This window comes from Terrapene carolina, unplaced genomic scaffold (genome assembly GCF_002925995.2).
Source record: "Terrapene carolina triunguis isolate 2854851 unplaced genomic scaffold, T_m_triunguis-2.0 Scaffold788, whole genome shotgun sequence".
Classification (NCBI taxonomy): domain Eukaryota; kingdom Metazoa; phylum Chordata; order Testudines; family Emydidae; genus Terrapene; species Terrapene triunguis.
This window is the reverse complement of record NW_020665139.1, coordinates 257,280-271,527: the sequence shown is the minus strand read 5'-3', so window position 1 is coordinate 271,527 and position 14,248 is coordinate 257,280. Positions and strand designations below refer to the sequence as shown.

Here is a 14,248-nt window from a genome sequence, read left to right as displayed (position 1 = left end):
CATAGCTGAACCGGATTTATCTCTTTTAATCTTTCCTCCTACATCATTTGCCAACTCCCTGATAATCTTTGCGGCTCTTCTCCAGTTTGTCAACATCTTCCTGGTAGCAGAGTGTTTAGCAGTGAACCCAAAGGGGGAAATCCTAACGCCATTGAAATCAATAGCAAAACTTCCATTGACTTCAATGGGACCAGGCTATACCCATCATTAAAGGGGAAGTTGCAGCACCAGAGAAGAGAAGAGAAATCCTTGGGATTGAGGAGCTCCAATATGGGCATAAGATCAGTGGCACTGGAACGCTTTTATAGTGAGGGTGCTAAAGTCCAGCAAAACTATCCCCAAACTTTTTACTTTGCCCCCCACCCCACCCCAGAGCTGAGTCCGGGAGCAAGGCCGTGTCTCCAGGAAGGGGGGATATGGATAGGGGTAAGGGGGCCAAGGCTGGGACCACAGCGGGGGGGCAGGTGTGGGGCCAGTAGCAGAGCCCGGCGTGCGGGAGCAGCAGCTGGGACCCCGCATACACAGCTGGGAGTGGAGCCGGCATCCGGGACCCCACATACATGGCCAGGAGTGGGGCCGGCAGCCCGGCGTGTGGGGCCGGAAGCAGAACCCCGGGTGCGGGGCCAGCAGCTGGGACCCTGCATGCAGAGCCGGGCGCAGGTCTGGCAGCTGGGACCCCACGTGCAGGGCCTGGAATGGAACCCTGGGGCGGGGCCAGCAGCTGGGACTCCGCATGCCTAGCTGACAGCCGGGACCCCCCATAAAACTTGGGGGGCTGCAGCACCCCCACACCTGTTCTTCCTGCACCTATGCATAAGATCCCAGCTGTGGTTTCTCCAGAACCATAGTGATACTATCTCCTTTGTGATCTGGGACCAATGGTTCTGGGATTGAGGATCCCATGGCTGAATAGATACCTAGGGATGTGGAATAATGATAAAAGAACCCTAATCTAATCTAATTTTAATGAATAGACCAAAAAAAGCCACTTAATGGAAGGTATGTTACATGAAATTGCATGACACTTCTCTGAAGGCTTTCTTTAACATTTCCATGTGTATTTATTCCACACAAATAACACAGTACTCTCTAAATGCTAATGGCCCAAAGGCAAAGAAACACAATAGAGTGAGACCTCGACAATTTGAAAACAATGAGCCATTCAAAACATGAAAATTAAACTTTTCATCATTTATAAGGACAGCATAAGGGATCCTTCCTAGGATGGCCACATTTTGCATGTTTCAATTTAATAACGATTCGTTATTGTCAAATAACAGGCTCAAATGAAATTATTTAATCAAAGATTATCCATCAGAGATTAGCACCGTGCTATACAGAATAGAGATGCCAGCATTTTGCACTACCCAGCCCAATTTTCAAGCCCTCTGTCTTTTACACCGTGTGAGACAAAGAAACTCCTAATTGCTGATGGAATTTCTTTTATGATTCTCAGTTTAGCTGACCGGTGAGTGAAAAGGAATCTCTAACCCGGTCATTATTACAAACATCTGTGACAACCCACAGTTCTCAATGAGTTAAAACATCTTTCAGTGGATCATTATTTCCTCCATGACAGAACCCATCTGCAATAACAAATATCCCTCATCAATCACCCAGTTTTCTTTATAACATACATTTGTAAACACTTGCATTAGTTGAGGAATCTTTTCACTTGATGTTTACCTGTTCTGTTCATCCCCTCTGAAGCACCTGGCATTGGCCACTATTGGAAGACAGGATACTGGGCTAAATGGACCTGTGGTCTAACCCAGTATGGCCATTCTTATGTTCTGGACACCTGGACTATATTAGCAAAGTCAGGATAAAAAGCAAGGTTAAAGATTACACATATTCCATTAGTGAGTTGTTTTTCCTTCACCCGTTAGTGCCAATTGAATGATGTGTTGGGTTGCACAGGACCAGAGCTATGCTATTCCTGGCAGTCACCCAGGCCATCTCAAATGAAGATGCAGGGTTGAGTGCAGGTGTTGAGGACTTCTTGGTGGCTCTATCTTATTCTGCACCAGTGACCAGTGGAGCAGAGCTGACCAGGTGCAAGGCAAGGACCGGAGAGCAGGCTGCATTATAGCAAAAGGAAGCACAGCTAATCCTTCAGAAGAATTCAAGCTGAATTAGTGGGCACCTGCTGTAGAACTGTTCCTCCAACTTTTTCTAACTTGGCTGGGAGTTGGAAGCCACAACTACCCTCAGGCACATCCAGAAGTTCTGGATGAACTTCGGTGTATTAATTAAGACCTCCCTGTAATCCAATGCATATCAAAGCACATTTCCACTTATTAATTAAGCACCTCCCTAATCTCCCATGCATCCCAAAGACTTTAAGTACATTTTAGTGTATTAATTAAACCCCCTTCCAACCCTCCAGAACCATTATTTTCCCCATATGCAGCACTATCTATTTTTTCCAGCACAGAGTGTCCTTCAAGACCTGTATGACCTGCTTGTTCCTCAGAGAGTAGATGAAGGGGTTGAGCATGGGAGTAATGACCGTGTTGAGGATGGCCACCCCTTTGGTGATGTCCAGTCCATCATGCTGCTTCGGACGGACATACATGAAGATGCAGCTGCCATAGAAGATGCTCAGGACGATGATGTGTGAGGAGCAGGTGGAGAAGGCCTTACGTCGCTCTTTCGCTGAGGGGATGCGGATGATGGTAATGACAATGTAGGAATAGGAGACCGTGGTGATGGCCAGAGAACCCAGCACGACAACAGCTGCTACCAGGAAGTCCATCAACTCCACCAGGTGTGTGTTGGAGCAGGAGAGGCTGATGAGGGGCCCCAGATCACAGAAGAAATGATTGAGGATGTTGGGGCCGCAGAAGGAGAGCCGGGAGATCATCACAATGAGGCCAATGATGAAGAAGAAGCCACCAAACCAGGAAGAAAGCACCATGAGGGTGCAGACCCTGCTGCTCATGATGGCCATGTAGTGCAGCGGGTAACAGATGGCCACGTAGCGGTCCACAGACATGGCTGCCAAGAGGAGGAACTCAGAGACTCCCAGGGAGAGGTAGAAGAAGGCCTGGGCGAGGCAGCCAGTGAAGGAGATGGTCTTGTCCTCTGAGAGGAAATTGGCCAGCATCTTGGGGACGATGACACTGGTGAAGCAGATCTCAAGGAAGGAGAAGCTCCCGAGGAAGAAGTACATGGGGGTGTGGAGGCGGTGGTCAGCCAAGGTGATGGCGATGATCACCACATTCCCGGCAAGCGTCAGGAGGTAAATCATCAGGTGCACCAGGAAGAGCAGGAAGCCCAGGTGATGCAGGTGAGGGAACCCCAACAGGACAAATACTCTCACGGAGCTCTGGTTGGCCAGCACCATACCTTGTTGCCTTCCAGGAAAGAAGGGAGAGAGCCATCAACATCAGTTGGACTAAACTTTGAGATAATACACAAGGGCAGAGAGGCTGGAATATGGGCCCTGGACACTGTGAGACTTTGATATCTCTGTGACTCAGTTTCTCCCCAATCTAAAAAATTGGGATAATGGTAATTTACTTCCAGTTGTGAGGTTTGGGGGGGGCAATATGGACCAATGAGGGGTTGTGTCACCACTTACCCTGCCACCTGGGTGCCTCACGATGCTTTGCTGCTGTAGCTCCCGGCCTGGGATGCTCACAACCAGCCTACCAGTATGCAGGTCACACCATGACCTTAGACAGCCCTGGTTCAGCAGCTCTGATACTGGCAGCCTGTCTAAAGCCCCACTCCGGCTTCCAACAGCCATGGTTACACCCAGCGAGGTGACTCCAGGCCTGAATTTTCCCAAAACCACGTGCCCTGAAATGCCCAGCCCTCTCCTGAGCCGTTCGGAGAAATAATAAGGTGTGTTTGTTCCACTAAAGACACAAAAGCACATCACAGCTTATTAACATAACTGGGGTAAATGCACCCTTCTATTTAAGCATGGCACTGAGTTGGTTTATAGTAACAGTGAAACAAGTTCATTAACAAAGGAAGATGGGATTTTAAGTGAATTCAAGAATAAGAGGTAAAGTTAGAAAGGGTTATCAGGAAATAAAAGTGAAAACATGCATCTAAATGTCTAAAACTTAATCTAGCAAGATACAGGCTGTGTTCAATATGGTTTCTCTCACAAATCATTCTTCTTTCCAGCCATGGCTGACATTCCCTCAGCCAAGACCTTCCAAAGACGTACAATGAGAATGTCTGTAAGATAATGAGTTAATATTTATATTTTTTCCATAATTTTAAAAAAGTAGATATTTCCACAGGAATGTCCAGGTCAGGTTCCATCATCTGGTATAATAATAATGTGCCATTGCTGTTAGATAGATAGATAGATAGATAGATAGATAGATAGATAGATAGATAGATAGATAGATAGATAGATGTGCATAGAGAGGTACAGAGACAGATTCAGTGATGATACCATCACGGGCGGCTCTAGGCACCAGCAAAGCAAGCACGTGCTTGGGGCAGCCCATTTGCAGGGGCGGCAGGGATCCAGCCTGGGAGCTGAGAACCAACAGGGGGCCCTGGGAGCTGTAATTCCTTGGTTAGCTCCCTGCCTATAGAGCCAGCCCTGGTGCAGGGAAAGAACTACATTGCCCAGCATTCCCATGGCCACTACCAACAGGAAAGAGGGGGAGGGAGGGAGGTAGCTGAGACCTCAACAGGAAAGAGGGGGAGGGAGTGAGGTAGCTGAGACCTCATGCTGCTGTGAATGGAGAGCTGCACTGGGAAGGGCAGGGATTCCATATTTTAACATTCAAAAAATAGGACACCCCACGGGGAGGGAGAGTAGCCCCACCCTGCCACCATCCACTCCCTCCAACTGCCCCCCACAGAAACCCCAACCCATCCAACCACCCTGCTCCTTGTCCCCTGATTGCCCCCTCCCAGGACCCCACCCCCTATCTAAGCCTCCCTTCACCTTGTCCCCAACTGTCCCCTCCTGAGACCTCCCCCAACTTCCCCTCTAGGACCCCACCCCCTACCTGTCCTCTGACAAACCCCTGGGACTCCCATGCCTATCCAACTGCTCCTTGTCCCCTGACTGCCCCCCCCGAACCCCTGACCCATCTAACCCCCCCTCTCCCTGCCCCTGACTACCCCCCGAACCTCCGCCCCATCCAACTCCCCCTGCTCCCTGTCCCTTGACTGCCCCCCCCGGAACCCCCTACCCCTTCTCCAACCCCCCAGCCCCCTTACCGTGCCACTCAGACCAGCGTGTCTGGCTTCGTGCAGCGCCAGACACTCTGCTGTATACATGCTGCCGTGCTCCCCTGCGGGGCCACAGCCCCCCCCCCCACCCCAGCACCTGCCTTCCAGATTTGAACACCTCAAAATTCAGGAGTGCTCAAGCTCAGTTTGGGCGGCTGTTACTTCATTTCTCCCAAATCAAATATACTGATCCACTGTAACTTGCTGTAGAAAAAGTAGAATACATTGAACAAGAAATGCTTCCCAGTGGTTATTAGGACTGGAATTGCTATTTTCAACAGCCATTGCCTTTTTTGTTTGTTTGTTTAAACGGAAGACAGTGATATCGCATTGGCAAATACCCCATAGAAAGAAAGAGAGGAACAAAAGAATAATAAAGGCACCTCAACTTTTCTCATTTATGGAGGACAGTCTTATAATATGCATCCAGACAGTCTTATAATATCCTCCAATCACACAAGCTGAAAATTGTTCCACTTTACTGCAGTTCTGTAACCATATGGGAACCAATCCTGTTTGTGTTCTGTGCACATCCAAAATTCCTGCTGAATAACCTGCCCTGGGAGCGAGTTACCAGTGACCCAGGGCTGCGGCGGAAGGGGGGAGGGAGCCCAGGGCTGGGGCAGCAGGAGGTGTGTGGGGGGGGCAACGGTGAGGGGGTAGGGGGGAGCCCAGAGCTGGGGCCGCAGGGTGTGTGTGTGGGGGGTCAGAGCCCAGGGCTGGGGCGGCAGGGAGGTGCGGGTCGGGGGGGGAGAGCCCAGGGCTGGGGCGGCAGGGGGGTGCGGCGAGGAGCCCAGGGCTGGGACGGGGGGCAGCCAAAATTTTTTTTGCTTGGGGCGGCAAAAAACCTAGAGCCGGCCCTGGATACCATGCATGTTCTCACCACTTTCAGATGTCGACAGATAACTGAGGAAATAATCTGGCATCTACATTCCTAACAACAACAATCTAAATAAATAAAAGGGAAATCACAATGTAACATATGGAACATATTATTATAGCTTTGAAGATATACACACTGTAACTGAGATATATTTTCCAAACACAAGTCCTACCTGCTAAAAAACCTATGATCTATTTCACACACACACCACAAACACACACACAAAATAAATAGATACATTAAATAAAATGATCTATTTCACACACAAATTAATAAATAAATAGATCTATTTCACACACACACACACACACACACACACACACACACACACACACACAAATAAATAAATAAATAAATAAATTAAATAAAATGATCTATTTCACACACACACACGCAAATAAATAAACAAACTGATAACCTAGGAATCCTTGCTGGTGGGAGACTCATCTTCAGATATCACTCATAAATAGGCATCTCACTAAAGCTCTTAACAAAATAAGCTGGGAATATTTTTAGTAGCTAACTTTACCCAGCTTGCTCCTTATTCTGTCCCAGAAAAGAAAAACACCTGGAACACTGGAGGATATATACCAACTAGTACATCTCATGGAGAAATAATTGTTCTAAATGAAATGAAAACAGCTAACTTCTCAGGAAGTTGAGGCTGTAAAGTGGACCTCTTGGGGCTCATTAAACTGCAGAGTTGGCTTCTGACATGGTAAAATTTAACTTGCCAAGAACTATTTTCTCCAGCCTGCAAACTCTCCAAACCTTCTTTGTAATGAAGAAAGAAGGAGGGGCTGATGAGGACTGCAAGAGTCCTGGTGCAGATATTCCTCAGATTCATTGGGAGGAGTTTGGGCAATTAACTTAAGGGGTGATTTATACCTTAAAAAGCTGGACCTCTGTAGAGCACTTATGCAATAAACATGCATTTATGTAAATTTATTAGATCGATAGATAGATAGATAGATAGATAGATAGATAGATAGATAGATAGTGGATTTTCTTAAAGTTCTGGGGACCTGACCTCTGGAATTCAAGCACTTTTAAGGCATTTGAAGTTGGGATCCCCAAATCACTAGTTCCTCATGAATATCTTAGCCCAGTTTGGTTTCTAGGACCATGGGCCAGTCTCACTGGTACATTCTGACCGTTCCACTCTAGTAATGGAAATTAAGTGTGGAATTGATTTAAGTGTTTTCTGGCTACTTTATGTCAGCAGATCAGCCAGAACCTAATGTCCTGATTTCTGGAAAGTGTCAAAACATTTGCTTGGTTTTGAACCTCCCCAATTCCAGATTGAAACATCCTTGCAGCCCCTCTCTCTGTGATGGCCTGAGTGGTCTGTGTCCCTTTGGGGAGATCAGAACAAGTTTAATATTGAAACATGGCAACTAGTGTGTCTCAAAAACAACAAGGAGTCTGGTGGCACCTTAAAGACTAACAGATTTTATTTTACTTTCACTCTATGCATCCGAAGAAGTGAGGTTTTTACCCACGAAAGCTTATGCCCAAATAAATCTGTTAGTTTTTAAGGTGCCACCAGACTACTAGTGTGTCTCAACAATCCCCACTCAACTCCATGTCTCAGTGCAACCGTGGAGACATTGCTGTCCCTCCATGTTAAGGGGCTGAATTAAAATCTCCAATCTGAATTCTGGGGAAACTAGGATCTGGATTTTGCCTCCTGGGTCCATCTCTACTGAAAACTAAAGTGAGGAGATTACATTAAAACATTCAGATCTTCTTCTTCTTCCTCTCTCTCTTCCTCTTCTTCTCCTGATGGTCTGTGTTCACTCAAATCACCAGCAGAATATCTGAGCACAGAACTGAGATGTTAGAAATGGTCAGATTTTTTTTAAGTCTTACTAAATATATTAAAGAATGAAAACCCAGAGTTCAGGTTGCTTTGAATCTTTGGGGCTTGTGTTATTTCTACCTTGTGATTATTCAGATAGCAGTTCAATGCATCATCGTTGGGAAGAAAATCTTGAAAAGGTGTAAACAATATAGTGGCCTCTGCCTGAGTTTGCAGAGATCCTGAACTGATCGCTCCCAGATGGTGACATTTGGGATTTTAATTTTTTAAAAAGCAGGAGGAAGCGTGGGAAATCATGCTCCTTCAGTTGTACCACATGCTCATCTCTCTCTCCTTACTAGCATTCCTTCATGCTGATGCATGGCTTTTGTCTTTTTCAACTTTATTTTTTAATTGAAACACATGTAAATATGGGTTCTCTATAGTAAGATTTCCCTCTGTGCTTTAAATAAAATTTCACTGTAAACCCCCTCTGTTGAGGATTTTTATATTCTACCCTGCCATCTAAAACTTCCTTTACAGTTTACAACCAGAAAAATGTTTGTTTGATTATGTTGTATTTTTTTTGTAGGTGTCACTTTAAAATTAAGCTAATGCTATTATTTGAAAGGCTAGGGTAATGTATATTAAACATTTTTTGTTTAGCTATATCTTTACAAAATATCAATTTGATTGTAAAGACAGGTCTTTTTGTTATATTACAGGATTTTCCATCTCAGTCAAAAAAGACCAATACTGTTTTTTTATTCATGTTCAACTTTTAAAAGTTTGTTTGTTAAAACTTGACTTGGTTTAACAGCATTTAGGTTTTTAAAAAGTTAGGGGGAAAAAACGTGGGGGAGAAGTAGCCTGCACATGTCTTGTAAAAATGTTATCAACTGTTTTATAGAAGCTGGTTTCTCTTTTAAATTAACCTGTGTGTGTGTGTTTTGCATGAAGTGTGTAATTCTAAAGCTTTCTTTAGTGTTTACAATGAATACGGTTTTAGAGCTGTTTTCCTTGAGGTAAAACTTTAAAAAGCCAGCTAACACTAATTTATTAAAGGGTGGCATATTTCTACATAAACTTGTGTTAGGTACCGTGTTTGGTTTTCATTCCTTTGTTTATGAAATAGGCCAGTGGTCTATAGCCACGCCTCGTGGCACACTATGATTGGTTCAGGGAAATGCAATTCTACCACATGTCTAAACAATAGCTTCTGATTGGCTCAGGCAAGAGGCACGGCTTTTCCAAGGCTGACTGTGCTGGAACTACTGGCACCTGCCTTAACAGGTGGGGGAACTTGATGGGGCCGGCAGTGAAGGGGGACACACTAATGGACACTAGGTAGCTCCTCACCCCGGCAGTCTCTGGCACTCATTGGCCAGCTAGGGACGAGGGTGCAGATTGGCCAGCATTCCCCAGCTCCAAGGATTTAACCCAGCATCGGGGCCACCTGGAACCTCTTAATGTTATTCCAGCAGCCCCACCCTACCCATCCTGAACTAGGAATGGGAACCTGGCTGGGCAGATGCTGCGGGTCTAGTCCATTTCCCATTTGGAGGTCAGAAAGGTATTTTTTCTCCCATTTGGTGGAGGACCAGGGAGTTTTCTGCCTTCCTCGCAGGTAGGATGGCAAGATGGCAAGTGTGAAAAATCGGGACAGAGGGTGGGGGGTAATAGGCACCTATATACGACAGAGCCTCGAATATCAGGACTGTCCATATAAAAGCGGGACATCTGGTCACCCTACTCAGAGCCCCTTCAAACCACAGTGGGTTAAGTGGGAATGCGCTTAGTGCCCATCCGAGTTACCTGTGGAGAGTTGTTTCCTCATTGCAACTTGCTACCGGTTTCCAGTGCAGTTCAAAGAATAAAATGAACGGTTCCCAGAGGTAACAGACCTGGGATTTTGGTGTTGGGCCTTGAGCTCAGGGAATAGGGGGAGATCTTGTAGCCTTCAAGAGCCGAGGTCCCCAACCTTCTGCACCCTCTGTCCCTCTCATGCTAGGATTCAGAGAGAGGTGAATCCTGAGCAGTAGGCTGTGGAGAGCCCACCCCGCTTTATGGGTTTGATGGGAAGAAGCCCAGTAACCCTTCTGCTGGAACCAGGTCAATACCTGGCATAGGAGAACATGGGTTTAGTGCCTGGCATAGGAGAACATGTGATGGGCGGGAAGCTCCCCTCCCTGGTCTTAAAGTTTAACAAAGTTGCGGCCAGCTGCTTAGAATCCATCCATGGCTCTGTCTTCATTTTGCCACCATGTCCACATCAATTGACTAGCAGCCGAAGGGGTAAGGCGATTTTCACTTCTCTCTGCTGCTTGGGTAGCAACACCTTCCTTCCTTTCCTGATGTTTTCAAAAGCCCTCTGCAGCCCCTCTGGCCTTACAGGAGAAGGTACCTGTACTTGCGTCTGTCTTTGTAGTGCTTGTGTGTGTAGAGGCCTGTAGGGGCAGTGTGCTGGGAGGGCTGCTGAGCCCGGAGCCCTGATTAGGGGGCGGAGCTTGGCTGATTAGGGGGCCTATAAAAGAGGCCTCCCAGCCGAGCAGCGGCACAGCTGCGAGGAGCCGGCAAACAGGGCTGCTAACAGGGGAGTTTAAGTGGGAGTTCACAGGGGGAGGTGGAAGGGGAGGCAGGAGGGCGCGTCAGGTGGTGTGCTTTGTTGTCCGAGGAGCAGCAGGTAGAGACCACAGCAGCCAGTAGCCAAGCAGCATCGTACACAATGCAGATGATTGTATGCAGCGACTGTGGTATGTACATGGTCCTCGCTGGGGAGCCTGAACAAAGGTATGTGTGCATGAAATGTCGCCTAATAGACCTGCTAGAGGAAAAGATTAGAGGGCTCCAGATGCAGGTAGATACTCTGGTAGAGTTTAGAAGGGGATTCGAGCAGCTAATGGAGCAGAAGCAGGGTGTGGCAGAAGGGAAATGCTCTGCGGTGCAGGTGGAAGCACAGGCTATGGTCTGTGAGGGGGGAAGGTCAGGGGCAGAGCAAGATCAGTGGAAGCATGTGACTGTGAGGAGCAGGCCAAGGAAAAGGAGGGCTAGTGAGGGGGGAATAGAACTCAGGAACAGGTTTGAGTGTTTGAATAACGAGGAAGAGAGGCAGCAGGTGGTAACTGATGGTGGGAGGCAGAGGAAGAAGAGAAGAGCGGCTAGTCCGATAGAGAGAGGGCAGGAGTTGATGGAGACAGCACCAATACCGGGCCCCAGTAGGGTAGAGGATGGCACTAGGAGGACTATACGGGAAAATAGAGAGACACAGGAGGTACGACTACATGGAACAGGGGATAGATTTGTACAGAGTACTGTCACCGGGCAAAGGCAGGTTTATGTGATTGGAGACTCCTTGCTGAGGAGGTTGGACAGGCCTGTGACCAGAGCGGACCCTGAAAACAGAAGGGTGTGCTGTCTGCCGGGCGCTAAGATAAGGGATGTGGACCTGCGGTTGAAAAGGATCCTAAAAGGAGCGGGTAAGAACCCTTTGATCATCCTTCACGTAGGAGCGAACGACACGGCTAGGTTCTCGCTAGAAAGAATTAAGGGAGATTATGCCAGGCTGGGGAAGACGCTTAAGGAAGTTGAGTATCAGATTATCTTCAGTGGGATTCTGCCTGTTCCTAGAGAAGGACAGCAAAGGACTGACAGAATTGTGAGGATAAATAGCTGGCTAAGGGAGTGGTGCTATAAGGAGGGCTTTGGGATGTATGGCCACTGGGAGGCTTTCGGGGACAGACAGCTGTTCTCGCGGGATGGGCTTCACCTGAGTAGGGAAGGAAATAGACTTCTGGGAGGGAGGCTGGCTCATCTCATCAAAAGGGCTTTAAACTAGGAACTTGGGGGAGACGGTTGGGAGACGTTCAGTTAATCTCCACGCCAGATTCCAACACTGAAAAGGAGTGTGAGGAGATAAGCACAGACATAGTTAGGGGTAGGGAATTGGACATAAGAAAGAGGGGGCGGAGGGACAGCATGGGGTCCGTTCCAAATTCCATAACTAATGGGAGAAAGGATAGACAGCATACAGTAAGATGTTTATACACCAATGCAAGAAGCCTAGGTAACAAAATGGAGGAGTTGGAGCTCCTGGTCCAAGAAATGAAACCTGATATCGTAGGAATAACCGAAACGTGGTGGAACGGTAGTCATGACTGGAGTACAGGTATGGAAGGGTATGTGCTGTTTAGGAATGACCGGAAAAAAAGTAAAGGTGGGGGAGTGGCGTTATATGTCAATAATGAGCTAAAATGTAAAGAAATAATAAGTGATGGAATGGATAAGACGGAGTCTGTATGGGCAACAATTACACTGCATAAAAGAACTACTAGAGCCTCCCCCGAGATAGTGCTTGGGGTGTGCTATAGACCGCCGGGATCTAGCCTGGAGGCGGACAGAGAACTACTTAATGTCTTTAGGGAAGTAAAAACTGATAAGAACTGTGTCATCATGGGGGACTTTAACTTCCCAGATATAGATTGGGGAACAAATGCTAGTAACAATAATAGGGCTCAGATGTTCTTAGACGTGCTAGCAGATGAATTCCTTCATCAAGTAGTAACTGAACCGACAAGGGGGGATGCCATTTTAGATTTAGTGCTGGTGAGTAGTGAGGACCTCGTTGAAGAAATGGTTGTAGGGGACAACCTTGGCTCGAGTGACCATGAGCTAATTCGGTTTAAACTAAATGGAAGGATTAACAGAAATGATACTGTAACTAAGGTTTACAATTTCAAAAAGGCCAACTTTAATAAATTAAGGCAACTACTTAGGGAAGTGGATTGGGCTAACATACTTAGGGATCTAAAGGCAGATGACGCCTGGGATTATTTCAAGCAGAAGTTGCATGAGATGTCTGAGGCCTGTATCCCGAGAAAGGGAAAACGGTTAGTGGGCAGGAGATTTAGACCTAGCTGGATGAGCGGGAGTCTCAAAGGGGCGATTAAGAAAAAACAGAAAGCGTACAGAGAATGGAAGAAGGGAGGGATCAGCAAGGAAACCTACCTTATTGAGTTTAGAGCATGTAGGGATGCGGTGAGAAAGGCCAAAAGCCGTGTAGAGTTGGACCTCGCGAGGGGAATTAAATCCAATAGTAAGAGGTTTTATAGCCATATAAATAGGAAGAAAACAAAGAAAGAGGAAGTGGGACCGCTGAAGAATGTGGATGGAGTGGAAATTAAGAATAATCTAGGCATGACACAATATCTAAATGAATATTTTGCATCGGTCTTTAATAAGGCTAATGAAGGGTTTAAGAATAGAGGGAATAGGACAGAGGGGAATAGAGGAGGGGGGATAGACATTACAGTATCAGAGGTGGAAGCCAAACTTGACCAGCTAAACAGGACAAAATCGGGTGGACCGGATGATCTTCATCCTAGAATATTGAAGGAACTGGCGCGAGAGATTGCGAGCCCCTTGGCGACAATTTTTAATGAATCTGTAAACTCGGGGGTGGTACCGTTGGACTGGAGAATAGCTAATGTGGTTCCTATTTTTAAGAAGGGGAAAAAAAGTGACCCGGGTAACTACAGGCCTGTTAGTTTAACTTCTGTAGTATGTAAGGTCTTGGAAAAAATTTTGAAGGAGAAAGTAGTTAAGGACCTTGAGGTGAATGGCAATTGGGACAAATTACAACATGGGTTTACGAAAGGCAGGTCGTGCCAAACCAACCTGATCTCCTTCTTTGAGAAAGTAACAGACCTTCTAGATAAAGGAAATGCGGTGGATCTAATATACCTCGATTTTAGTAAAGCGTTTGATACGATTCCGCATGAGGAATTATTGGTTAAATTGGATAAGATGGGGATCGATAGGAAAATCCAGAGGTGGATAAGGAACTGGTTAAAGGGGAGACTGCAGCGGGTAGTACTGAAAGGTGAACTGTCAGATTGGAGGGAGGTCACCAGTGGGGTTCCTCAAGGTTCGGTTCTGGGTCCGATTTTATTTAATCTATTCGTTACTGACTTCGGAACCGAATGTAGGAGTGGGCTGATAAAGTTTGCGGATGACACAAAGTTGGGAGGCATTGCCAACTCGGAGAAGGATCGGGATATTCTGCAGGGAGACTTGGATGACCTTGTAAATTGGAGTAATAATAATAGGATGAGATTTAATAGTGAGAAGTGTAAGGTGATGCATTTAGGGATGACTAATAAGAATTTCAGTTATAAGCTAGGTTTCAGAGTAGCAGCCGTGTTAGTCTGTATCCGCAAAAAGAACAGGAGTACTTGTGGCACCTTAGAGACTAACAAATTTATTAGAGCATAAGCTTTCGTGGGCTACAACCCACTTCTTCGGATGCATATTGAGTGAAACATATATCGAGGAGATATATATACACACATACA

At 46.5% G+C, this 14,248-nt stretch overlaps 1 protein-coding gene across 1 annotated transcript; it reads right to left on the bottom strand.

The window, feature by feature from the left end:
- Nucleotides 1–2,419: 2,419 nt before the first annotated feature.
- On the bottom strand, nucleotides 2,420–3,349 carry LOC112115213 (olfactory receptor 6C4-like). The gene has a single exon (XM_024212239.1). The coding sequence runs from the start codon at nucleotides 3,347–3,349 to the stop codon at nucleotides 2,420–2,422; it is 930 nt and encodes a 309-aa protein (XP_024068007.1).
- Between the last annotated feature and the right edge of the window lie 10,899 nt (nucleotides 3,350–14,248).